This window comes from Bos indicus x Bos taurus, chromosome 8, assembly GCF_003369695.1.
Source record: "Bos indicus x Bos taurus breed Angus x Brahman F1 hybrid chromosome 8, Bos_hybrid_MaternalHap_v2.0, whole genome shotgun sequence".
NCBI classification, from domain to species: domain Eukaryota; kingdom Metazoa; phylum Chordata; class Mammalia; order Artiodactyla; family Bovidae; genus Bos; species Bos indicus x Bos taurus.
In genome coordinates, this window is record NC_040083.1 from 73299054 (window position 1) to 73326753 (window position 27700).

General features: G+C 48.0%; 1 protein-coding gene across 1 annotated transcript in view; it reads right to left on the reverse strand.

The window, feature by feature from the left end:
* EBF2 (EBF transcription factor 2) overlaps window positions 1–21522 on the reverse strand; it is a 222376-nt gene extending 200854 nt beyond the window's left edge. The window contains exons 1-6 of the mRNA XM_027549951.1: window positions 20821–21522; window positions 18225–18381; window positions 17099–17162; window positions 16772–16827; window positions 16199–16272; window positions 9412–9480 (exon numbers count right to left, since the gene is read on the reverse strand). Of these exons, the coding sequence (XP_027405752.1) occupies window positions 9412–9480; window positions 16199–16272; window positions 16772–16827; window positions 17099–17162; window positions 18225–18381; window positions 20821–20951 (551 nt within the window). The 5' untranslated portion in view covers window positions 20952–21522. The remainder of the gene's footprint in view (window positions 1–9411; window positions 9481–16198; window positions 16273–16771; window positions 16828–17098; window positions 17163–18224; window positions 18382–20820) is intronic.
* Window positions 21523–27700: the final 6178 nt, after the last annotated feature.

Consider the following 27700-nt stretch of genomic DNA (forward strand, 5'->3'; position numbering starts at 1 on the left):
CAGGTAAACATACAAATTCCCAAAGAGCCACAAGAAGAAAGGCATTTGTAAACTACTGTTAACGTCTTTCTCACAGTTTCCTCTACATTCATTCTCCATGCACTCTCAATGAATCCTCTAAGTTCTCTCTCCAAAATACCCACCTGACCATGACACTGCACTAGTCAGAATCCTTTGCTATCCTCCTGCTGCCAACACAACAATGTCAAAGTGCTTGTGTAAAGGCATGTAAGGTCTTCGGCGATCTGGACCCAAATAATATTTCCAACTGCCCCTCCTACCCCCTTCTACTCATATCTATGCACCTCTAAAACTATAAGCAGATTTAAGAAATTCTTTCCTTTCTACATGCCTTTTCCTATGTACTTTCCTTCTCCTAGAATCCCTTTTGACCTCAACTGCATATGTCCAAGTTACAACTCTTAGCCCCTCTACCACTGCCTAGATGAAATTCATTTCCCCACTTCGGATCTTCTAGAGTTTTATCTCTCCCTCTTCCATGGCACTTTTCACATCTCACATTGTATCATGGTTATTTCTGTACATCTTTTATTTTTCATTCTGAACTGTAAGCTCCTGACAGTAAAGCTGTGTGTCTATTCAATCTTAGTATTCCCTAAGAGCACCCTGCAAAGTCCATGGCATGACAGGCCCTCGATAAATATTTACTGAATGATTCATTCTGCCTTACAACCTGAGTGATCTGTTCTTGGCATTGTTTTGTACCACTCGGTCATTGAAGGGGGAGATTGCTAAGTGATTGTCAAATACAAGTGCTTACACGAAAGGTCCTATAGAAACTGGCAAAAGACTCAGTGATTCAACTCTCTGATGTCCGGCAGTCAGAGATTAATCTGCCAACGAATATTTACTGAGTGTCTATAGTATCTGAACCACTGGTTAGACACTGAGAGACCAAGGCTAATAATTATTTTGACTTTTTTCAAAAGATTCTCTTCCATCATGCACTATATGGGCACCATACACACATTCATGATTTAACACAACAAACAACTCAATGGGAGAGGTAATACTATTAACACTATCACAGAGCTAATGATATTAGAGTCAAGGCTTAAGAGACGTATGGTGTCTGACATCCAAGAATTACAATATAGTTGGAAATGTAAGGCAAGCCCACACAGGGAAAGAGAGAACAATATCATACATCCTAACAAGAGCGAGGTTATGTGACACATATCAAGGGAAAAGACTTTGACTACAAGAATTGATATCTTTGGAAATGTAGAATCTGAACGAGGTCTTAAAAGGGGGATCAGATTTATATTGGCAGAAAGTTGGGGGTGGGGGTTCCAGCCAGGACAGATGTGTGCAAAGGGAGACGATGGGGCATATTCAAGCCTGTGTGATGGAACAAATATCTTGATTTCACGTTGATTTTTGGAGAAATAAATGATGGGACTGAAAAGTTGAAACCTCTCTTGCACCCACTCACCTAGTGTTTAGAGCAGTTTTACAGTTTGTAAATATATTTCTCTCTGTGTGATTATTTAAACTGTCAGCTCCATTAGAGTAGAATCATGCCTGTCGTATTCCCTGATGGTGTCTTAGAGCCAGGGATTCACAAATATTTGCTTAATAACTGAACTACAGAAAAAAAGTCAGTAAATGAATGAACAAGGGAGTGAATCAGCGTATAGACGTCTAGCCTAGTTTGTGTCAAATGCTGAAGTTCTGAAGTCTAGGAAGACTGGTCAGTCAAGTGGAGTCAGTATAATTCTTAAAAACCCAGAGGAATGAATAAAAAAGGATGTGGTACAGATAAACAGTGGAACAGTACTCAGCCATTAAAAAGAATGAACCAATGCCATTTGCAGCAACATGGATGAACTTGGAGACTGTCATACTGAGTGAAGTAAGTCAGACAGAGAAAGAGAAATACTGTATGACATTCTTTATATGTAGAATATAAAAAGAAATGATACAAATGACTTTACTTACAAAGCAGAGACAGACTCATGGACTTGAAGAATGAGCTCATGGTTACTAGTGCGGAAGGATGAGGGGAAGGGATAGGGAGTTTTGGATGGACATATACACACTGCTATATTTAAAGTGGATAACCAACATGGTCCTACTGAACAGCACAGGGAACTCTGCTTAGTGTTATGTGGCAGCCTCGAGGAGAGGGGAGTTTGGGGAGGAAAATTTTAAATAAAATTAATTTAAAAAAAAAAAAAAAAAAAACACTAACCCAACTACAGAAATGAATATCATAACTTTTCAGCTCTTTAATCAGGAGGAGGAGAATGACTTTCTCAAAGGAAACCCTGTTTCTTGTTTACCACTTGGCTCAGGTTGTCATCTAGTTAAGTGTTTCAACCCAAAGGGACATTTTTCTACACCAGAAAGTAAAGGAGTCCTTCTCCTACCTGCATCTCCCCAAAACGGCCAAGAAACTAGCAAAGGTTTTACTAGAAAACAAAGGAAGAAGAATATAAGAGAATGATGTTTCACTTTGGTTAAATAATCTGTGTTTTTTAGTGAGAAAATCTAAACCTCTCGGAGAGAATGGAATTTTCACTGTTAAAAAAAAGAGCTAAGGGCCACGATTTCGTAGACTCTTCACAGCACTGGACTCCACTACCCTGGCAATGAGGAGTCTGTGCAGAGATGGCACATGTGAAGAGCTCCTGTAAATTACTGATGAGTGAGGAGGACGAATTAGCATGTCTGACACCCAAATCTGGGCCTTGGCTAGAAGCAGAGGGTTTAGAGCTGGAAGGTAATGTAAAGGTCATCCATTAATCCATAGCACTTCATTTTACAGATAGGGAAACTGAGGCTTAGGGAGGCAGCTCATGACCTCTGTGACATTAGACAGCTAAGTTACTAAATGATCTGGGGTCAGAGCAAGTGTTCTGATCCTAGTCCTGGACCATTCCTGCTAAACCATGCTGTCTCTCTGAGGACCGATAGTCCATCAAACCTGTCACACCATTCAATGTGACTTGTACAGTCTCAAAGTTCAATGATACTTCAGAGGCCAGTGATCTGGGCTTCTCTGGTGGCTCAGCAGTAAAGAATCTGCCTGCTAATGCAGGAGACGTGGGTTCAATCCCTGGGTCAGGAAGATCCCCTGGAGAAGGGAATGGCTACCCACTCCAGTATTCTTGCCTGGAGAATTCCATGGACAGAGGAGCCTGCCAGGAAGTAGAAACTAACAATAGAAACTAACACAACATTGTAAAGCAACTATTAATTTTTTAATAATTTTTTAAAAGTACTGTTTCTATGCTGAAAGGGACAGTGAGGTTAAAAGTAGAATCTATATCACAAATCAAGAATAGATGAGTATGGAGTTTCATTTGATAAATTAACTGAAAGAAAAACTCCAGTGTTCAGAATTAAGGCAACACCCTCTAGCATGCATGGAGAGTCAATAAGGGCTTTACTTCCAAAAGGTATGCTCTGAGAGCTCCCCTTCCACCAATAACACTTTGCAGAGTTCAGTGATACATGGATAGAGGAATAACAAATACAGCCCAGAGGAAAGAGGATCCAGACACTTCTCCAGTGAATGAGGTAGTCGGTGAGGCATAGAGAAGCAGGAAGAGCATGTACCAGTTGGCAAGGAAAAGGCAAACGAGAATCCTGGACCATAGGGAGAGCAGCAGATGAAGATGGCTACCAAGATGGTGGCAGGAGAAAGGATCACTTAGAAAGAAAAAAGAAAACAAAATTAATAGCCATTAGGATGGCAACTATCAAAACACAAAACAAAACTAAAGGAGCAAATAACAAGTGATGTGGGGATGTGGCAGAAATGGAAACCTTTGTGCATTGTGTCTGGGAATGTAAAATGAAGTAACCAATATAGACTTGGCATGACAGTTCTTTATCACATGATGTACCAGTTGAACTTTTGGATATGTTTCCAAAAGAATTAAAAACAGAGACTCACAGAGATATTTGTACAAGCATGTTCATGGCAATATTACTCACAAGAGCCAAAAGGCTGAAGCAAGCCATGTGTCCACGGACAGATAAATAAAATGTAGCATCAGCACACAATGGAATATTACTCAGTCTTTAAAAAGAAAGAAATTTTGACATAAGTCACAACATGAAGGAAGCCTAAGGAGGATACGATTCTGTGAAATAAGCCAGTCAGAAAAGGATAAATAAAATATTATATGAAGTACCTATGGGAGTCAGTGGGAGAGGGGAGAGGCAGAATCAGGATTTAATCAGTACAGAGTTTCCATTTGGGAAGATGAAAAGAATTCTGTAAATGTATGGTGGTGATGGTTACACAGCAAGGTGAATGCACTTAATACCTCTAGACTATACATTTTTAAATGGTTAAGATAGTCAATTTTATGTTATATATATTTTACCATAATTTTTTTTAATTTTTAAAGGGAGATAATATCAGAAAAACCGCTCATGAGCAAATAAATACCAGATCCTTTTGCATAAACGTTTTGAATGAAGGTTATTCTGATGTTTGCTTGGCTTCTTGAAAAATAAAATAAACAAAAACCATCAAAATTTACAATGGTCCTTCTGGAAGCAGAAGCAGAGTTCATAAATATAGAAGACCAAGATACAAAGACAAAACATTGGGATATTTATCATGTGAGAAATAGGTTGGAGCTGCCCTTTTAACAGAAAATATCATGGGCAGAGGCAGCCTACAAATATCCAAAAAGAACGCTTGTCCTCTCCTCTCATCTGACTTTTCATGAGGCTACAAGAACAAGAACAGTAAACACTCTTTATCCTTCTCCCAAGTCAGTGAGAACGTGCCTAAAATCCTCTTTCCATGGACCACCAAGGGCTTCCCCATGGCTCAGACAGTAAAGAATCCGCCTACAACACAGGAGACCAGGGTTCGATCTTCCCTGTGGCTCAGACAGTAAAGAATCCACCTACAACACCAGAGATCCGGGTTCGATCCATGGGTCGGGAAGATCCCCTGGAGAAGGGAATGGCTACCCACTCCAGTATTCTTGCCTGGAGAATTCCATGGACAGAGGAGCCTCATGGGCTACAGTCCCTGGGGTCACAAGAGTCAAACATGACTTAGCAACTAAACCACCTCCACCATCTGAAACCCCAAAATGTAAATCAGTGTGAGTCTTTTTATTTTTATTTACCACACAGAGATCTTTATGGACAAGGTGTACCCTGAAGACCTCAGTAGGGAATATGTTTTCATTGTTGACTTTGTTTTGTTTTGTTCTGTTGAGGTTTTTTTTTTTTTCTTTCAGATAGAAACTTTAGATTTTTATATTCAAAATGAATAAACGCTACTGCCACGCTGTGCACATGTTTCTACACAGAAGGAAGGCTCTGCTGGGGACCTGTGATTTAGCAGCAAGTCCTACTAGGCTGTGTGTTGGCCTGGCTTTTTGAAAAGGGGTGTGGCTGCCCAAGAATTCACAAAAGCATGCTTCAAAGACAACTGAAAATAAGAACTAAATTTATGTTTCTAGAGAGATAAAGGATGGCAGTCACATAGGCAGGGGAAAAAAAATTCCCAGGTCTTAGGAAACGGAGAACACAGTCTCTGATGGGGATGCCCCATTGTAAAAATCCAACGATTTTCAGTTAAGGAGCCATGAGGTTGAGGAAGCTATCTGTCGTATTTCAAATAGCCTATTAGAAATGGACTGTCTGCCCAGGACGTGGTCAAGTGGGGCTAAGTGAAAAGTCAGGTTGTTTCATGTTTGAGCTGGCAGTCTATCAAGTTAGCGTGGTAATATTAGCAGTTCTCGTCCCAATCAGAAACTCTGATTGGCTATTGATGAGATTGCTGCTGCTGCTGCTGCTGCTGCTGCTGCTGCTAAGTCGCTTCAGTCGTGTCCAACTCAGTGTGACCCCATAGACGGCAGCCCACCAGGCTCCCCTATTCCTGGGATTCTCCAGGCAAGAACACTGGAGTGGGTTGCCATTTCCTTCTCCAATGTATGAAAGTGAAAAGTGAAAGTGAAGTCGCTCAGTCATGTCCGACTCTTCTCGACTCCATGGACTGCCACCTACCAGGCTCCTCTGTCCATGGGATTTTCCAGGCAAGAGTACTGGAGTGGGGTGCCATCGCCTTCTCCATTGATGAGATTAAGGACATTTAAAAAAATTATTTCTTTATTTTTGGCTGTATCACTAGGCTTGCAGGATCTTAGTCTCTGACCACAGATCAAACTCCTACCCACTGCAGTGGAAGCATGGAGTCTTAACCACTGAACTGCCAGGGAAGTCCCAAGATCAAGGGCATTTCTGGGATGAGATTTTTCCTTCCCATTCTGTTGTACATCTTCAAGTAATAAAAATTAAATTACAGCTGGATTATGACTTGTTCATTGCAGCTTGACAGGCAAAATCTTGCAGAACCTGGTTCTGCAAAGAAAACAATAAAAGGGGTCCCTGGCGGTGAAAAGTTTGGGAACCAGTCTTGAAGGGTCCCTTCCTCCTCGCCAACTTGCACAATTTCAAGGGAATAAACCGGCTTCCCTAGAGTCAGAGTGGAACGTGGCTGTTGTGTGAGAAATTCAAAGATAGTGTGAATTAACTGCATCTGGTTAGATGGAGTGAGAAGGAGGAAGAGATAATTAGTCAGTGTATAGGAACGAGGGCAAAGAAGAGAGTTCTATATTTACTCAGAGGAAATCCAAAATAGACTACTTAGCACCTGTTGGGTTATCTCAACCCCTTAGCTCCTGGGTTATCTAAACATCTCTAAGGTGGCAGGTGTTGAACCCAGGGACCAGAGGCACTGCTTGATAACACAAGCCACCCATCCCACCTCTGGCAAAGGGAAGCCTGCCTTCAATCCTCTTCCCCGTCCACAAATGAGAGGAAGGAGGCAGAGGCAAGCCCCAAAGACAGTCAGGAACAAAAAGACAAGATTCCAATAGAGGAACAAGCAGTATCTTCACACAAAAGCTCTCTGATGAGGAAGCCGAACAAATGCATCTGTTTATAACAAGATGAGTGCTTTAAAAAAAACCTGATCCCTGGTCAATTTATAGCACCCTTTGGTATGCATGTTTCCACATGCAGATGCACAACATTTCAGGAGTAACACATATTACAAGCGACGCAGAGACATCGTCAGGCTGTTTAATTGTGCACCAGCTAATAAAAATAAATGCCAGCGTCACATAAAGCTCCTTAAGACACAGCTAAAATACAATTTCCACCTTCTCAGAAGAATTTAAAGTGTTCTAGCACAAACAGTAAAGGCACATAACCTGAAAATTTTTCTCTCCATAGATGTCAAAAGCCTATGTACATTAACATGTGTATTACATGGGAAGAAAACATAGCGTATTTCTTTCTCCTTGCATTCGGGCTATACATAGTTTCTTAGAGAAAGGACTGCCACTAAATGCAGAGTCTTTAGAATGTGTGCTTATGAGATGTAAGGTGCAGGTAGGCATTTATGGGTTTGCAAACATTTCTAAAGCTGGTTTATGGGGTGTTTATTAGAAGAAAAGATATCACAACCATGAGGTTAGAATACCTCCTGAAAGAGGAGCTAAAGTTGGTTTTAAAAAAAGGACTAGACAAAGGTAAGTGAACTCAGTGAACATGCTGGAAAGGACTAGATCCGTGTCTACACTGCTCTCATAGGCTTCATATCCTCCAGAGCACCCCAGGGTATACTAGGAAGCTGGGAAATGTTGTGTTGTTAGTCACTAAGTCGTGTCTGACTCTTATTCAACTCTATGGACTGTAGCCCCCCAGGCTCCTCTCTCCATGGGATTTCTGCCTTCATACCTTCTCCCTTCCACAAATGAAGAGAAGAAGGCAAAGGGAAGCCCAGAAGACAGTCAAGAGCAATTAGACAAGATTCTAATGAAGATTCCAAGAATACTGAAGCAGGTTGCATAGGTTTCCATTTCCTTCTCCAGAGAATCTTCCCAACCCAGGGATCAAACCTGAGTCTTCTGCATTAGCAGGTGGGTTCTTTATCACTGAGCCACCAGGGAAGCCTGGGAAATTATATTACGTGTGATCGTATAAACTGGGACAGAGAGTGCTGGGAGGAAAGGACTGTGGCAATAAGAGCATCACAGGCCAGAAGTGAGGACAGCTGTGTCCCAGCACCAGCTTCACTCCAACCAGATATGTAACCGTGGGCAAGTCATATCACCATTCCTGAGTTCAGCCTTTTCACCAATCAAACGAGGAAGACAGCTGATCCCACAGAGTTCCTACAACTTATTAATTTTAAGCTTCTATTTGCTTTCAGAAAAACTAAAGGAATTCCAAAGAACTCCCTCAAATGGGTCTCACTTAAACCTCCTAAGATGGTGAAGGCGCTCTATACATCCAGCAAACATTTCCTACTTGACTGTCTTCTTCCTCCAAGCATCTCAGGGAATATTGCAAAACTGCCATGTATATTTTAGCAACCTTCTGCAACATCCAACAGCAAGCCATACCCTCCAACTCTATACCCTCTGTGACATCATTGAGCAGAGATGTTGAGTGCTGTGTCCAAGGTCAGAAGCTAGGATAGGATCAGAATTCCAGCCTCCTCATTCCTAGGGCTATGCTATACTTTCCACAAAGAAAGCAAGCTGGCTTTCTGGGAAGAATGCCAGAGGTTCCATTCTCCCAACTGAGAATTTGTTGGAATATTGGAATAACAACTTTAGAGACTGCGGCCGCTCCAATCCATTTCAGGACCTGTCTAGAAACACAAAAACCCAAAGAAAGAAGCAAGAGGGAATTCTTCCGTTTTTTAACGAAAGAGAAAAAATTAGGGGTGGGAATATGGGATTTCTTAAAAATTACATGATTGCTGGAAGTTAATTTGGTATTTCTTTACTGGTTTGTAAGTTCTGGTTCCAATCACAAAAACATACAGCCGAGGAGGCCGAAATCACATTTCAATGAATTAGCATCTTGTCCCAAAGAATCTTTTCCACTCTGAACATAACATAGGACCTGGAATGCAACCCTCTGTGGTAGAAAGGAACCTCCCCCTGTGCAATGGAAAGCTTGTCATCATCCCCAAACTATAATTTAATTTGACAGTCTTCAAGCCCAACAGCAATCACAGAGAGTGATGAGGAAGTGACCGAGTAACTTCGGGTGCACTGCCTCTTCTAGGAAACTGCACTGCCTCTTCTAGAAAACTAAATGAGACCCTATTTCTGCCCGGTGGGAGAAATGGCATTCTTCACCACCGTTTCCCATTAGGCTGAAGTCAGAGAACCTGGAAAAGATAGAGACATCTGTTCAAAAAGGAAGGTTCTGGTTTCTTCCAAGAAATGCCAACCAAAACAAGAAAACACATGTCAGACTAGCTCCATGCCTTGAAGGTAACATGTAACCAACCTTATGGCAAAGCCCAGTGATCAGTACTCAGAGCTGAGATTCTAAAAGAGAAAAACCAGAAATGCTTAAAATAAAAAAATCACTTTTTCCCCCTACCTGTCGATGATGACAGGGTCTGAAGGAGTCTCATTTCGGTTGCCACAACTTTTCTTTTCGCAACACCGACTGTAGGTTGGGAAGGAATGAAAAGAGTAAATGAAACGTGTTAAAATCCAGAAAGTACGGTGAGCATACAATGTTAAGAACATTCACAAAATTGAGTACATTCTTGGTAGCTGCTTAACTATCAGCTGCTTGAGCATGAATGTATGGCTATGTTCAAAAACACTAAACATGAAGCCCAAGACTATTCATCCAAATTCTCCATTTATGACTTATAAACTGGTAATTCTCAGCAAATCACAACTTTCCCCAGAGCTTTATTTGTAACCTGAATGATGGATACTTGGACTTTAAGATCTAGAAGGTCACCTCCAGCTCCATGTTGAATGATTTTATTATTATATATATATTTTAGATCTTTGTGTCTTAATAAATACTTGAAGGAATAAGGGAAAGGAAGAGCTATTAAAAAAAAAAAAAAAGACCCCAAGTAGCTGCCTGAATTATTATAAACCTTAATTACATAACAACTTTCTTCACAGAACTCACTGTACTTTATAATCATTCATTCATCCATTTATTCATTCATTTTCATCATTTTCTAAAGGTGAAGGAAGATTACCAGAACTATGGTGTGCATTGTCAAATGGGGGGAAAAAATTAAGCAGGGAACTGTAAAAAGATATCTCTAATCATTTTCACCAGGTCTGGAACAGAAATGGAACTTAGCATGTGGTAGGTCCCATCCTGAAAATTCTGCCTCCCGAGACTTCCTTTCTACCATCTGGCAAAGTACTGGGTACCACTGGAGAAATGCTTGTGGGATCATCTGAGATGAAGAGAGAAAGAAGGGGCCCTAAGCAAATACAACAGATGGAGATGGGAAGGACTCAGTAGGACCTAAAGAGAACAAAACACTCCCCTCCAAAAGGCATGGAAGACCTAAACAAATATGAAAAGAGCAAGGGAGGCTGGGTGGCCAGAAGCACAGGAAAATCACATCCCCATACTGCCTGTCTGCTCCTTGTCAGGACCACAGACTTCAATTTTTTAAATCTTTTCTTAAATCATTTGTATTGGAATATAATAACTTTATAATGTTGTGTTAGTTTCTGCTGTACAACAATGTGAATCAGTCATAGGTATACATATATCCCCTCCTTCTTGGCCCTCCCTCCCACCCCACTTCCTCATCCCACCCCTCTAGGTCTTCACAAAGTGCCTAGCTGAGCTCCCTGCGCTGCACGGCAGCTTCCCACCAGCTATCTATTTTACGCATGGAGTGTGCATATGTCAACGCTACTTTCCGAGTCCATCCCACCCTCCCCTTCCCCGCTGCGTCCACATGCCCATTCTCTACGTCTGTGTCTCTATTCGTGCCTTAGAAATAGGCTCACCTGAACCATTTTCCTGGATTCCACATATCCGTTAATCTACGATATTTGTTTTTCTCTTTCTGACTTCACTCTGTATGACAGACTCTAGAGGACCACAGACTTGTAAATATCTCTCTCAGCTCATCCAAGCACATGGTCCACCATCACAGTAGTTGGTAAAGGACATAGTCTTGACGTGGCTTATAAAAGCAGCACTATCATCCATACCACTTGGAGAATACATCTCATAAACACCAGCAATAACCAAATTTGTGTAAGTGTTGCCCTTCTTGTGATAGCCTCTCTATGGTTTAAGATGATGCAGCACAATAGAAGGATTGGCTAAGTGGGAACTGGAGCTCTGACATCTAACCCAACTTTGTCATTAGTCAGCTGCATGAGTGTAGTCAAATCTCTTTAACCCTTCTGGGCTTGGCCTTCCTGATACATGAAATTAAAGTGTTGGACTAGATTATCTACAGTCCCTTCTAGGTTTAAGAAGTCCACGAGGCTATGAAATTCCTTCAATTCAAAAGTGGCAACAGATTAAGGAAAAGGATGAAGCCATGTGGTAGCAAAGACCCAAAGGCCCAACACCAGCCCAGTCTTAGATTTGCTTTCTGATTCTCCACAGTGCACTCTCTGATCCTCTAAAGAACTATCAATAAACAAACAGATACTTTTAAAAAGACATTTCAAGTTCGTATGTCATATGTAGGGATGTGTGGATTCTTCAGTGAACAATTCTACCATTCTCCAAAAGTTAAAAATACGTGAGATATGCTTTAAAAAACTTTCACCCAATGGGCATGATAAGGCTTGGAGAAATTTAATCAAATTAGTAGGAAGTAAAAGAAAGCTTGTTTCAACTTTCTTAGATGCTAGCATTTGCCGCTGAAACTTTCTGAAATAATATTTTGCCTTTGAAATTATATTAAGTATTAACTTTGAAAATTCCAACCCAGTAGCCTTTCCCTTCTCCAGGGGATCTTCCCAACCCAGAGATCGAACCCAGGTCTCCTGCATTGCAGGCGGATTCTTTACCAGCTGAGCCACAAGGGAAGCCCATCCCAAGATTAACACCAATAAAAATGCTGGCCAGCTGCTCTCCCACTTCCCAAAACCCTTGTCTCTTTTCCCAACTCCTTACCCATCCCATCATTGTTCCCCACCTCCCTCCCAATTCCTATCCCCCACCTCTATTATTTCTATTGCTTACATCATCAGAATAATACCTTTGCGGCCTAAACAAACCCTTTTTTCTTAGCAAGACAATTTCAAAAATCCTATCCACGCTAGGTATCTGAAGACCTTCTAACGAGACTCTTCTTTGACATCACCAGCAGGTCAACCCAACCTGAATCTGTGTGTGAGTCTAAGTACAATCTAATTACAAGAGAACACATTCGGAATGTGCCAATCTATTTAGTTTGAGAAGGAGTGATTCTGAGGAAGCCAAGTAAGTTTGCAAAATTGCTCAGCTGAATTCAGCTGCTCTCCATGGGGACTTTCTCTGGAGGAAAAGAAAAATAGATAAAAATGTAAGCCTGGTGCCAGCGAAATACAATGTGGGGAATCCACTCAGGGAAGGAAATGATATTCCAAGAAAAATGCAGAGAAACTTTAGGGTCCAATCTTCCACTTTCCAACAGTAACATATTTAAGGACAATCTCTAATGTTAACACTCAGAAAAGATGCAACAAGCACTCAGCTGTTGGACTATAATAGTGAAGGTAAAAAAATTATAGGAGTGGACTGTATTCACCCCATCTGAGACCTTCATCAAATTTCTCTGGGTTAGCCAAAGCTAATTCTTTTTTTTTTTTTTTTTTTTTTAAGAAAACGGCTCATCAAGATGTCCTGGTTTTTCTTTATTTGGTTTCTTAAATGACATTCAGTCCTCAAACCAGCACAGTAACATAAGCAAAGGGAAGTAGAGAATATAAGACTTCCATGAACTCACATTCCCCAAACAATCACTCTGAGATCAGGGACATGGGGCGTTGACATGAAGGACCAGGTCCCTGAATTACTCAGATAACCAGCTCAAATCTCCCTTCTTTTCGGTGTAGACACAAAGCCTGTGTGACCAACTTCAGGTTCACTTACTGTTATTAAAAGGTTTCTTAGGGATATTTTCTAACAAGCCAGTCACTGTAAGTCCAAAAGTATTTTTAAAAAACTGAACAAGACTGAAAAATAAGAAAAGATGGGAAACAAAGAGGAAACTGAACTTGCACTAGGTTAAGGCTGTGTCTCTAAACTCCACGGGGAAGCTCTAAAGTACTTTTTTTCCCCTAATGAATGAAAATGAAAGCTCTTCCTCCGCTCCTCACTCGGCATGGTTTGGCTTATTTTACTCTAGTCCTTATTTGGAGAACCTTTTACCTGAAATACTCTCAGCCTGCTCACAGGCCTCGTCTACCTTCCCTATCTCCTTGTGGGACCTTTGGAGAAGGAAAGAGGAAAAAAAAAATCAAACCAGTTGGGGATGAGAGGTGGGGAATAGGAAAAATTTTATCACAAGGCTGAATTTTTCAGAAAGGGATCAAGATAGGGGATAAGCAAAGGGGGAAAAGCGCCAGTCTTGGGCATAGAGTGTCCAGCCAGCCAAACTCTTAGCCAGTGTGCCCTTTCCCCTCCAAAATCGTTTTTAAAATTCAACCCTCAACTTTCAAAAATCTGTCTCTAATTTCAAACTCAAATAAGCGCACAGCATGGTAGCTTTTGTTTTGTTTTCTTCTCCCCAACTCCTCCCTGCGATTGCATAACAAAAGTGTCTAAATTCACACCATCTGGCCGATAAAGACACTGGCCCCACTGCCCGGCTGGCCCATCTGATTAGGGCCCCGTCTAGCCTGCGCCTTGTGGCGAAAAGTCACAGCTGTGGGGTTTGCTCCGGCTCAATACAACTCTGTTATTAGCCAGCTGTAGGCCTTGAGACGACTTCTGTTCAAATTATAATATCTTTTAACCCTCTGAGCATTGAGGGCACAGGGGTGGCTGGCAGCGACATAACAACTAGATTTCTCCTTGCTAATAATTGGCAAAATGAACTGAAGCAGGGAAGAGAGGAGTGGAGACAACTGGGGAAGGGAGAGAAAAGTTATACCTAAAAGAGATTTATTTTATTGCCCCCCCCCCAAAAGCAAAACATTGCTTCATGAGTTTTTGTTTGTTTGTTTGTTTGTTTTTGTTGTTAAGCAAAGGTGACAGAACAAAAGCATTCAGGAAGATTTGCAGGTATGCCACAAATACCATGCAAACGAAACTCTGTATGTGGAGTACCCACTGAGAAATGGGGCTCATCTGACTCCTTCCTTAATCACTGACTGTGATAACTGACTCAAAACATGGGAAAGGGAACTTTTTTTCCTGATTGCAGAGTCAACCAGCTCTGACTGACAGATTGAATGGGATCCTCCCTTTCAGATATATCCAAATCTATCACTCCAGCTCATCTCCCAGCGCGCACGCACGCTCGCACATATACACACATACACACACACAAATACAGACACAATACCCATTCCATGGATCATTTATTTACCCATAATTAATATGTGTTTTAAATTCTAGTTTGGGAAGAAAATAGCAGAGCATCTTCCCAGGTCTCAAATGAAGAGAAGTTACAGTACATTAAATTTTTATATTGTGTTACTAATGCAGACTAAACTAGAGGCTTTAAAAATTGATGCTGCTACTTAAACAGCATAAAATGAGGTGGATTTGATTGGGCTTAAAAATAAAAATGTCAGCCTGAACTACAGCTGGATGGGGTGTGCAAGTATTATTTAAAGTGATAGGTATAATTCGTCAGACAATGGGCCAGACTTGGGTTTTGTTTTCTTTTTTTGTAAGAAGATAATCTCTCCTGACAAAGATGTTTGAAAGTAGAAAAAAGAATTTAAAAGAGAAAAACCCACCCTTCAATTAGCCAACCAAATCAAAACATTCTGACTATTTAACCTAGGTATCACATGCAAGTTCACCTTGGAATTGTATTTTCTTTCTGAATGTACCTATCAAGGAACCCTGGGATAACGGAGTACCGATCTGCTTACCCACACCTCACCCAACTACTCAGGCAGGGAACCCTCAATCCCTCAGCTGAGGCCACTGACAGAGCTGAACTTTGCAGTTGGCAAAGTTTGTTTTCCTAATACTTGGTCAAAACCAAAACAAACACGTCTGATTGTAATGGTTTCTTCCTGACTGGGTGAGGAGGGAGACGAGACCGCCAGGAGCTGCCCATAAAACAATTCAAACTAAATCAGATGGCTTGCAATTACCCAAAGCTAGCAAGGCTGATGTTGGAAGACATTCACTGAAGCAGTAGCAGAGTATGAAAGAATTGAGGCTTTCTCTCCAATCAGAGATTTTGGAGGAAGAAAACCCTGTGTGGATATAAACATTGAAATGTTTATAGTAAAATAACCACTTCTTCCCAGAGTTTTCTTTCTATATCCTTTCTCCTTTGCTGTGGGATCCCCCATAACTAGCACATATTAGACACTCAATATACATTTGTTGAAAGAATGAATAAATGTACAGATGAATTTATTCTATTAAAATTTTTTTTTCTTCTGGTCCAGGAGAAGAAAGGACCCAAAATGAAATGAATTGATCTCAGAAAAGAAAATGGGAAATGGTATAGGAATCCGGGTAGATTGCACCTTTTACAACTCGGTCGTCAAAATCCAGCTGTTGCTCCAGACCCCGGATCTACCCGGTGAGGTTCTCTCCTAGTTCCTCCCATCCATTGCCCGGTAGTTCATCCTGACCTAAGAAACTCCCCTGGCGCAGGAAATCTAGGGAAAGAAACGTCCCCGGAAGAAGAAAACGCTCCTGCATCACAGGCAGGTGCCTCATCTGGGGGACAAGGGGGTAGCACCCCCAAAATGGGCCGCTCGATTCTCTCGCCTGTCCAGACTGAGTCGTTCCAAAACCTTGACTCGGTAACTCTACAAGTGGCCCCTCATGGACATCTACCCCTAGAATGCGCGGGACCGGCGGGAACCGAGCCCTGCGGACCTTGGACGGCGACAGGCTCAGGGAAAGTCCCCATCCCAAACTCGACCCGCGCCTGCCCAGCCCCTCCCCGCGTTCTGCGGACCGCTGGACGGCAGGTCTTCCACGGAGCAAACTCGTGCCATGCATAGGGGTGGAATCCTGGGTGCTTCTGGGCTGCCTTTTCGACTCCTGATCAATTTTTTCCTAGAATCTGAGTTTTAAGGAGGAAATCCAGCCAACCGGCCCTAAGAGCAAGTCCCAGCGAGGCCGCCCGCCCAAGCACGCCACCACTCGCCAAGGTCATCACCGGGTACGCAGGCAAGTCAGCGCGCCCGGAGCTGCTCACCTGCCCCACGTTCCAGCTAAGCCCGCGGGAAAACACGGCCCTTACCTGCACATCACTTCGTGTGTCAGGAGAACTCGGCACATTTCCGGATTCTTATTTTGTCCCTCGTAAGCTATGGGCTGAGAAGGAGGCGCCGGCAGGGAGGGACAAAGAAAAGGGGACGTTAGAGCGAGAACAGAATCGGGTTTCTTCTCTCTAACCACCACTTCCTCAGGAGTCCCCGCTGCTCGCACTGAACCTGAGTTGTGCCTGGTTAACTCCAGCAAAATACCAAGAGAAAAGTTTGCCCTAGTGAGGACATAATTGTTGCAAAAGGGAATGTTTGTGTGTGGTGGGGGTGGGGGGTGCTGAATCTCCCAATAAGTCCTTCCCCTCTTCATCCCTCTGTTTGCCTACTCCCATCCCCAGAGCCTCCCCAACCAGAAAGAAACTGGACAATTAGGGAGAGAGAGGGGGAAAAATCTTTTTCCAGAGAAGACAAAGTGTCAGTTGATGTGGAGGGGCTGTGAAGAGTGACCCAGGAAATCTCAAAGACAGACAGGGACGGTGGGGAGGAAGGAGAATAGAGGGCCCACAAGCCGAGGAGTGGGGAGGAGGGGAGTGAACTGCCAGGCTCACCTGCTTGGTGACTGAGTCAATGAGTCTGACGTACAGGTCCTGCTCCGTGCGGACACCTGCCAGGGAGATGGGGCGGGCATGAGGTGAGCACTGGGGAGCCCCTCCCGAGCACCCCAAACCTGTCCCGACGCCGGGGGACCAGGGTGGAGTGCAAGCTGAGCCGTCCTGGGGTCAGAGACCACCAGCCCTTGCCCCTGGCTCGGAGACAGCTTCCCAAAGCCCTGCTCTCCCTGGTCCTGGAGGATGCCTGCCAAAGACCAGGACAAGGTCAAATGCCTTCCTTAAAAGAGGCCGGCGAGGGCGCCTCAGGGGGTGCAAGGAGCTCACCGTTGCTGTAGAGAAGCTGTAACTTGTAGTGGGTGCCGTTATTGGTCTTCTCGTTGCCTTGTTCCTGAAAAGACAGAGACCCTTGCTTTCCATCCCCTCAAAATTATAAAAAGAGCAAAGGGACTTCCCTAGCCCAACTCCCACAGCCTTTCTCTTGGTCACTCAGCAGCTTTGAACAGACCCCTGCCCAGGCCCGGGTCAAAGGGCAGGAACATTGGACACTGGCCACGCTCCAAAACTTTCCAAGGCTCCCAGGCATTTGATCCTCTCCAACAGTCTGTCCCTGCCCCTTAAAAATGTCCTCAGAAAGGCGACCCCCAGACTGGGGACCACCAGACACCATATCCATGCTGCGTTTAAACAGACCCCACCTAACCCATCGGATGCTGCAGAAAGGAAAGGACCTGTTACTTGGGAGAGCAGCATTTGGCCATGTCCCACCAGGACCGGAGGCTTGGGGCAATGAACTCAGGGACCCAGGCCCAGGTTCAAGAAGAACCCTAGGAGGAGCCTGCTCCCAAACTTGAATTGTACAGCTGAGGAAGCTGAGGACTGAGGCCCAGAGAAGGCAAGAGATGTTCCCTTCCTCCCACATTCTATTCATCTGAGCTCCAATTCAGCGCCCACACCTTGGCCTGGGTTGGAGGCTGGCACTGCTGTGGGAACCAGAGTAGAAGAGAAGGCTAGGGTTGGGGCGGGTAGTCCGGCAAGCCAAGACTGGTTTTTGTGCGTTTCTACCTTGTATCTATCTTACCCACCCTGAAGCGATCGCAGGTGCAAAATAATAATAATAAATAACCCGGAGAAGGGCAGCGGCAGACTTGGCTATATGTTTAAATTATGTATGCTCTTGTCGGAAGGATATCTGCTCCGCGGTCAGTCCGTGACCACGCTCTGCTAATGATCCAGGAGTCGGGTGAGCAGCCACCAGCGCCCCTGCGGGAGGTGCAGGCGGGAGAAGGTGCGGGGAAATCCTACTGATTTAGGAGGCTGGGGGTGAGAAGCCTCGATTTATCATCCTTCCTGATGGGAGCGGAAAAGTCTCCGGAGTGACAGATGGGATCTTTAGTGCTTTGCAAGGAGGTAGTTATGAGACCCGCGAGGGGAAGAGAGGACCTGCGCTTACTTTGTCGTTCTCCACAAAGTCTACGAAGGCGGTGCGCTCGATCTCCACCGGCTGCCCCTGCCTGTCGTAGAGCGCCAGGACGAAGTGAAAGAAGTTGGATTTCCTCAAGTTGGAAGGAGGCTGTTTCTCAAAGTGGGCCCGGGACAGGGCTACGCCGCTGTGCATGAAGATATACGGTGGGGACACAGGACACGAGGAAAGAGAGAAAGACACGAAGTTACCAAACAGGCCCAGGCAACATAGCAGAGAGTTAAGGGTCCGTGGCCCCGGTCCAGATTTCTGGACCCTTCTGGCCTTTTTCTTCTATTATGATTAAGAAGCAGGGACTCCTTAGAGGAGTCACAGCTGTTCCAGCCTGCGGGCATCTCACTCCCGGGAGCTCAATCTCCAGCCTTTAGTACAGACCAAGGAACCCCGACTGCAGACCAAAGCCCGGAGGGTCCTCCCCACCCCCAGGGGCCCAAGTCTTGTCCCCTTCGGCCGCCCCCATCTTGTTCCTCAAGTAGTTACCCTAACTGGGTCAGTATTCGGAGCTGGGCCCGGAGCATAAGGGCTAAGAGCCTCATCACTTTGAAAGAAGTGACCCTTTTCCTTCATCTTCATTGGAGTTACCTGTCCTGGCACTATTGCCCACAATGCCTCCCAAACCACTCAGAAAGGCGGTGGGCGAGAACCCTGAGGGGGCCGGACGGGAAGCGCAGAGGCCAAGGCCAAGTCCTGCGGGGAGGCCTCACCTCCTGCTTCCCTCGCTCTTCCGAAAAGTTGCGCGCGGGCTAGGGGCAGGGCGCAAGCCCCTTTGACCAGTACTAGGGATCGAGGCCCACCACGGACGACGTGATCCTGAGGACCCCGCCCCTGGAACTGCTGAACTTGCGAGAAGCCGAAATGTTATTAAGAGTCAGAGCGCGTCCTCGCCTGGAGCCGACAGTCTCCCGGCTCAAGCCGCATCTCTGGGCGTCGCCGGCCAAACCCGCTGACCGCGAAAGCCGCGTTGGCGGAACCGGGAGATACCCTGGAGCCTATTGAGTCTGTGCACACGCCTCCCCGCCGACCTGTCGCGGCCGGAGACAAACTGGCCGCCAGATCACATTTAACGGGAGACCCGGCGCCCAGGAGAGCAAGCAGATGGACGTAGCTGCTCGGGGCGCTGGGGTCGCCGGGCGTCTGTCCCTAGGGCGCGAGAGTACTTTCACTCTTTTGAAGAGTGTAAGATTTTGACTAGAATCCCCCTTCGGACTGCCTGCTTCAACTTTAACAATTACTGGATCGGGGAAAGGAGGAAAGTAGAGGAGGTGTCTTTTGAGAGGTCGGCTAAGGGACTGCGCCGAGGCACCCGCTCTGCGGTCCTGCCTGTTTTCCCTCGGCCCGCAGCCCAGCGAGTCCCCCAGACGGCTAAGAAAGCCGCCGCTGCGGTGGCGAGCCATCTGCTCCAGGACACTGGCGCCCCCGGGCTGAGGCAGAAGGGAGGGAGCTGCCTCCCGTCCGGGTCTCCCGAGCGAAGCGACTTTGGCTTCCTCTCCTCCAAGGGTGGCGGCCCGCTTCGCTCTAACCGGGACACCTGGAGTCCTGGCCTGGACAGGAGTCATTTCTCCGCGCGGTGTCGGGACTCAGAGAGGGTTGGCCAGGAGAGCCGACAGAGAGGCTGCAGTCATGGGAAGAAGTTCGTGGACTCCAGGGCGTTAAAGAGCTGTCTCCCGCAGACAAGGTCGTGGAGACCACACATCTCAGCTCCATAGTGGTGATGCAGGAGGGGAACCAGAATGTCTTCACGGGGTGGCAGCCTAGACAAGGCGTTTCCTACCCCTGCACAAGGATGCTCAAAACAAAGTCAACTTCAGGGAGTCGTATAACTAGAGGCTTGTGATCCCTGAGCTTGCCTCACGTCTCCTTTCCTCCTTTCTTCCCTCTGTGGTTCCTTCTACTGTTACTCCCGGTCTTTTCTGCTTAGTCTCTTCTCCCCTCCTCACCCCCGCCTCTGTGCGTATGGTCCACTCTTTTATTTCTGCGCCCTGACTCTCCAGCCTGCCCCCTCCCTGGGCGCCCGGGGGATCTGCCTTCCCCGGCAGGCGCGCTCCGGCTTCTCCGGCTCCTCCAGCCGCCGCCGCCATCTGGCCGTGGGCTCCGGGCCTCCAGGAATCGCCCGACAAGATGCGGGAGGAGAGGCGCTCTCAAGGAGCGAGACGAAACCCGAGAGTAGCCGGGAAGCCGGCTCTCCTCCGGCGGCCGCCGGTCTGGTTCCTCACTCTCCTTTCCTGGCCCGGCCCGCCTGCCAGGACTGGGGACCAAGCTGAGAAGCATCAGATACTACTTTGTTATTTTTTCCTCCCAAAGAGTAGTCTGCGGAGAAGGAGTGGGGGAACCCAGGCAGTTCAGAAACTCGAGTGTTGGCGGAGGGGTAAGTGTTCCCCTAACAGCAGCGACCTGCCGGCCGGAGGGTGAGCCCTAGCGCGCGGGGCCAGGGCGACAGATGCGGAGGAGAGAGAACGAGCGAGAGCGAGACCAGCGATGGGGATGACACACGGAGACAGACAGTGAGAGCGAGAAAGGGAACAGGCGAGAGATCGCGAGCAGAATCACTCTGCGGCCGTCCCATTACCTCTGCGCCGCGACATTGGCGTCCACCACGCCGACGTTTCGGACCCAGGACCTGACCGAATCCATCTCGGCGCCCAGCGATTTCTCTTTTAGAGCTGGTCCTCTTCCTAAAGTATCTTGGATCCCAAACATTTAAAAAGTCTTATCTACTGTCGCTTTAAAAAAAATGAGTTACAACGCTGTCCTTGCTTTTTCCCAACGTTGCCACCAAGCCGTCTCCTCCAAAAGCAATCCAAGAAACGGGATCAAGTGCTCAAGTTTGAGTCTCTCTTGGGGGAAAATAAAAAAAGATAACCTGTCCTTTGCTTCCACGCGTGAGGTGCGGGCTGATGTAGCTAAAGTTTGAGTTATATCCTTCGCAAGTTCAGATCTGCCGCCTCAGGCCCTCCGCCTTAGGTAGCTCGCATCCTTCCAGTGGCAGCGCTGCCTCCAGAAAGTGATCACAATTTTGAAGCATCACCTGTTCTGGGAGAAACAGGAGGAGATTGATGGCTGCCTAATCTCTCCCCTTCCTCCTGGTCCCCCACCCCCCCTCCCTGCTCCTCCCCAACGCTCCAATTTAAAAAAATTAAAAAAAAACCCCAACAGGATCAGTAGTATAAGACAGGGGAAGACCCGGAGTCGAGAGGAGGCGGTGGCTGCGAACACTGCGGAGCCGGGTTACAACCGCGCGCCTGCCCCATGAATGGGTTACTACGGCCCCAGGCCGCGGGAGGCGGAGCCGAGGCCCGATTAGGAGCCTCATTTGCATGGACGCTCGGGATTGGCCGGCGCTGGGCAGGCCTGGTCGACGTCCTTAGGCGGCGCGCGCCACGCTCGGCGTTGCCTGTAGTCCGGGAGGTGAAAGGGGACAGAAAGCTGCGGGCTCTGAGTCTTAGACCGAACCCCGTGTGTGTGTGTGTGCATGAGATGGGGGCCCGCAAGTCTTGCCCTGAAGTCGGGTAGCCTGGCCCTGCCGGCTGGTGCGCGCCGGATAAGTCTGGTCACGGCAGCTGGAAGCTTCAGCGAGCCTGCCTCTAAATGCGGACTTTCGTAGCCTGCGGGAGGCGTATTCATTCCCAGGGCTGCTTGGGTTCTGTGTGCAGGTCTATGAAGAAGCGGAATGTGACCACATGTACTTAATGTTTTGTGCAAACGTTCCCGAGAGCAACCCAGTTCCCCGGACGGGCTCTCTCGAGTCTCCTGGAGTTACTTGGTGACACTCATTTTGTGAGCGGTTTACACGTTAAAAGACAAGGATATATGAATGAAAGCGGAGCGGGGTCGGGGGTGGTGGGAGGGGGACGAACAAGACTCAAGTGCTATTCAAATAAATAGGATGTCGGGGGAAATGGTCTGAGCGCTAAGGAAAATACCCCCCGGCGGACGCGAGCCGGAGTTGCACCCGGTGCAGATGAGAGATTGCTGACAGATCGTGGCAGGCTGAGTGCGAGAGCTGCCCGGCGTTTGTCCCGGGAGCTCCCTCCAGTCCCCATTCCCTCCCGCCGCCACCCCCACCCCCAGTTCCCGAAGCCCCCGGGGGCCAGCAGAGGAGCTGCGGGGAGGCAGCGGGGCAGTTGCGGAAACTTTGCCCAAAGCTCGCGGTCGCCACGGTGCTGGCCGCGCGGGCTGAGGGCCGGGAGGCGGCGGCAAGCTCCGCCAAACAGCTGAAACCCTAGAAGGCTTTTTAACTACGCCGGGCAACTCGCGGTGCCTATTAAAAAAAAAAAAATCTTCCTGGCTGGGTGTTATTTTCTGGCTTCTCCTTTTGTATTCTGATCTGTGCATAGATCTGCTGCTGAAATCTAGAACACCAGCGCGAAAACAGATTTGAAGACAATGAATGCAAATCTGTGCTCAAAGACCATCTGCCGTGGAGGAGACAAATCAGCTGTTCCGCACAGTTCGAGCGGCTGTGCCCGGGCCTCCCAGCCTCATTACCGAGAGGGCCCGGGCTAAAGCCTGGGTTTCATTCTGGAGACTTCCTCACCCCACCCCTCAACACACACTTAGGACGCAAATCTGAGTGCGCCTTGACTCCCGACGAGATCCCTTAGGTGTAGCTGATCGCTCACAGTTGAACTGCGAGAGTTTGCCGCTAGAGGACACAGCACCTTTGCAACTCGTTTGCCTGGGAGGACAGGAAGCTCGCACTTTTCAGAAATGCCGCTCTCCTGAGAAAGCTATGGATCTGCGCCTCCACGCTACGCCCAGAGCAAACAGCGACCTGACTGAGTGGACCGAACGCACTCTGGAAGCGCAAGGGACTCTACTGCGAAGATTCGCTTGAAAACCGACGCGGAGTGGGAGAGGGTGCGCGGAACCTCATTACACAAACCCGGATCCCGGGATTGGGGTGGTTGATGGTGTGGGTAGGGGGACCATAAAGCTTGTGAAATCCCCACCTCTGGTTTTTGTCGACTGTGGCACCTCCACCCCAGGGCTCTGGATTGGTGTCCTTGGACGAGAAAGGCAGGGGTGAAGGGCGATTGGGCATAAAAATATGGAACTATGGAACGGGACTGTTGTAAAAGCCAAGTAAGATGTCCAAAGAAGAAAGGAGGGTGGGCGGAAAATTTTGTAGGATGAAACTTACTTCTTGTTTCAGCTGTTTTATGCAGATTTTATGGGTGATTTCATCCCTGCAAAAACTAAACACCTGGAATCTTCTACCCCGGCCCCACTCTCTTTGTAAATTTCTCAGAACCTCAAGTAACCACCCACCCCCCATCTTCATCCTCGGTTCGTGCCCAGAGGAGCCAACGAGCTCCTTGGCAGAGAGTGTTGAACAGAACGTGAGGCCCTCAAGACTTTTGGAGGAGGCCAGCGATTTTTTTTTTTTTTTTTAAATCCCCAGGGGGTCTCTGACCTGCAGAGTACCAGAAAAGGTACGGAGCGCAGCCTCTAGGGACCCCGAGGCAGCAGAGGGCCCGGACCTGGCCCGGACCTGGCCGGGACCGTCTGCCCCTGAGGCCTGTGTTGGCTGGGGTTAAAGGGCAGACCCAGGGGCGAGGACACTGGCTCTTCTCTCCTGCACCAGCTGCTACCCAGATTATGCCCCTCAGGAAGCGAATGAATTGGTTCATTCTCCCAGCTCCCTGCTGCCCGCCCCAAACCAGACGACCCTGCAAGGCGGGCGCCCCCACCTCACCTCCCAGAGACAAGTTCAGGGGCCTCAGTCCCCAGCCAGGAGGCAGTTTTAAAAATCGTGGCCCCGGAACCCTGACCTGGGTGTAGCGGGGAGCCGCTCCGCTCCTCTCCGGCTGCGCTAGAGGTGCCCTCCCCGTCACCGCGGCGCGGGGCTTTCGGGGCGAACGGTAGTCACGATGCTGCGGGCCCTGTGGGCTTCGAGCCACGGACAACCAAGTTCCCTCTAGGCTGGGACCGAGTTCCCTGGCTAGCGCAAGGAGAGTGGTAGAGGGGGCACGGAACTGGGAGAGCAGCCTTGGGCCCAGAAAGGCGGCGCTTCAGCCTTCGGGAAGCAAGGAGCATTTCTGCCACCCGAGTTGCCGTTTAATTAGGTCTGTGTGGGTTTGGGGAAGGGGTTGGCGCAGAGTCGGCCACCCGCGCCGTGGAGGAGCGCTGGTTAACGATGGAGTGAGCCGCGCGGTGGCTGCGCCCGGAGGGTCTCTCGCATCTCGATGGCCTCCGGCTACCCCCGAAGAAACCACCTTTTCGAACACGCCACAAAAAAATCCGCCCTGAGCCGCACGGAGGCCCGACAGGCTCAGCTGCGGCCCGGGGAAGCCCGGCCCGGCGGGGGTGCGGAGCCCACGCGGGCCTCCGGGGCTTGGGCCAGCCAGCTTCGTTCCGCCCCTTGCCGGGGTCGAGAAAAATCCAAGATGAACATTATTAAAATTCTTCCTGACCATCTAGTTACACAAAACCAAGGTCGGGGTCGTGGTATTCCGTCTTTCCCCTTGTCCCCTCCTTTGTTTACTCTTCCCAAGAAACCCCCGGGTGTTTCCCTCCCCCGCGTTCAAATTTCACATCTGCATCTTGGTGCGATACGTTCAATTTCCTCCCGATTGGTTTTAAGGCCGGTTTCCCCCGTCTCTTTCTCGGTCCAGTCTCCTGGGCGCCGCGTCTCTCCTCCGGGTCAGAGGTTCCGAGATTTTTCTTAGAAAATTGCTCTCTGGGCCTAGTTCTAGTCCAGCATGGCCCAAAGATGAAATTGAAGGTGTGAGAACACCCCCCCGCCCCCCCCCCCCCGCCATCCCCACCCCACACACACACACAGAGCCCGATCTTCACCCCCACCCCTAGACACACACGGGGCGCTTAGGTCTAGCAACCGGACGAACTGAGCCTGACTAGCTCCCAGGGAATTCGATCAGCAGGGTCAGTCTGGGTTTTATAAATGTAAAAAAGCAGCACTCTCCGAAAACCTCTCTTCGGACGTGAATTTTCCAATTTGTTTGCTTTAGTTAACACCTTTGATTTTTATTTGTCTGAGTAGAAATAGATTGGCTCACTCTGAACCCTGACAATATTTAGCTCACAATGCTTCGTAAAATAATTTTTTAAAATACCCAACTCCACTCCCCCCTCCCCAGTTCAGATTTCAACTCTGCATCAGTTAAATATCCAAATCCACCAACTCCACTCCAAATTTCTTTTTGAAATTGGACTTGAACGCTTCATAAATGAGAATTCCCCGGGGTGGGGGGAGGGGCAGGAACTACTGTATTCACGAATGTGCTACAAATATTTCAGGACTCCATCATAATACCAAACAGAGCCCTTTAAAGACAATTTGGTAAAAATTTAGATTCTCTTCTTGATTTATTTTTTCAGAGTGAAAGGGATTCCAGCGGGAACAGCTGCAGAAATACTGAGGCGACGAAAAACACTTTTTAGACACACGATGTGACACCCAGGCCAGTGAAAACGGACTGAAGGAGTCAGAGGGCTTTATCCTAACATTCGACAACTCCAGAAAGTCACTTCCTCATTCTCTCCTCTTCTTTTTCTTCCTCTTCTTTTTCTTCCTCTTCTTTTCTCTCCTGCTCTTTCACCCTCTCAGAAATACCCTTCCCTCTCGTTCTCTTGTTCCGGCCGTGCCGAGCGAGCGATGGAGCGGAGTCAGAGACGCGGAAAGGTCAGCAGAACAAATTTTCGAAGCAGAAGACGCGTTTGGACGTTTGGAGCGCAGACGTCGGAGCAGGGTCCACGGTGTGTGTGTGTGTGTTGGGGAACAGGTGATCCACAGAGAAAGAAGTGCCTGTTGCGGCCTCCACGCGCACCTGGGGACCCGATTTCCTGGGTGGATAGGGTGGCGTTTGCGTCAAGCCCGGGTTTGAGGCTGTGCTGAGGTAAGCCAGCCGTTTGCAACCCCTTTAGGAGGAAGCTGCGCACCAAGGCGGTGGCGTCTCCGTCACCTCGGAATTAAGGCGAATTGACCCGCATTAAGAGACCCAATCGAGCAAGTCTCCCGCAGAATAGGGCTGAAAGGAAGATACAAACGAACGCAAGGGGGACGTTTACCCAGCACTTCTGCGAAGCCAGGCACTTTCTCACCTTTAAACTTGACAGCCACACTTTAAGACGGACCTATTTGCCCCCACTTTACAGTTGAATGAAATGAGGATGGGAGGTGACAAGTGACATCTCAGCTGATAAGTAGGGAACAAAGACCCCTACTGATGTCCCACTTCTAAGGCAACACAATGGTGAGCAACTTAAGGCCTTAACACAGAAAAAGTTCAGTGGGACTCTTTCCGGCCCTTTTTTTCCGGCTTCTCGATTTAGTTGAGGGAGAAAGATAACATGTGCTCCTCCGAAGCGACCCTCGCTCCCCACCCCCCACCCGCGTCTTTTCCTAATGGTCCCAGCACCGCCCCCCTCTGCCAGCCGGCAGGGTAAAGCCCTCGAGACCCGCCAGCTCCCTCTCCGCTCGCCGCGGAGGTGTGAGCGATGTGTTGATTATTCATATTTTTGCCGAGCTTACCCTCCACCGCGGCCGCCGGGCCGCATCTCACACGTACACTCACGTACACACTTGTACACACGCGCTCCGCGGCCCTGACCTCGCCCTGTGCTCTGCGCCCGCGGGCATCGCGACCCCCACTCCAGGGACCCCCTCCTCGATCTGGTGTGTGTGTGTGTGTGTGTGTGTGTGTGTTAGTCGCTCAGTCGTGTCCTACTCTTTGCGATCCCATGGACAGTAACCCACCAGGCTCCTCTGTCCATGGGATTCTCCCGGCAAGAGCTGTGGAATGGGTAACCATTTTCTTCTCCAGGGCACCTTCCCGACCCAGGGATCGAACCGGAGTCTCCCGCATTGGGGTCAGAGCCACCTGGGAAGGGGAGGGGTGAGCAAAAGACTCCCACTCCCCACTCTGCGCAAGTCACCTCTTCCTCCAACCTCCGAAACGCACACTTGGCTTCCGGATCCAACTTTCTTCCCCATAATACACTTGTCTTCCCAACTCCCCATCCCTACCCCCGCCCCGGATTGCGTGTGAGGAGAGGGGGAGTGGGTACAGCTACAAACATGTCACCAGTCAGAATATCATTCCAGTCGGCACCAGGCGATCTCCTCTCACACACACACCTCAGCGTCACCTCCACCCACACCACACACCTCCGTGGCAAGAGACAAAATCGGGAAAAGGCAGTTGGGTACAAGGCATGCTTTCACGTTGTCTTTAACGGTGTAAATAGGACTTTTAGCTCTAGGATCTCCTCAAATGCTGCCCGAGGGCTAGAAATTCCCATTTCTGGCTAATGCGAACCCCTCCGCATCTCCCTGGAGGTGGACACGCATTTCAGGGCGGCGGGGTTCAGGGTTAGGAAACTTCAGAACAGGCTGGGAAAACAGCGAGCAGACCGGGCCGGGCGGCTCGTCCCACCCTCGAAGGGGCGACAGAATTTCCACTTACTCTGGTTTCACGGAGGAA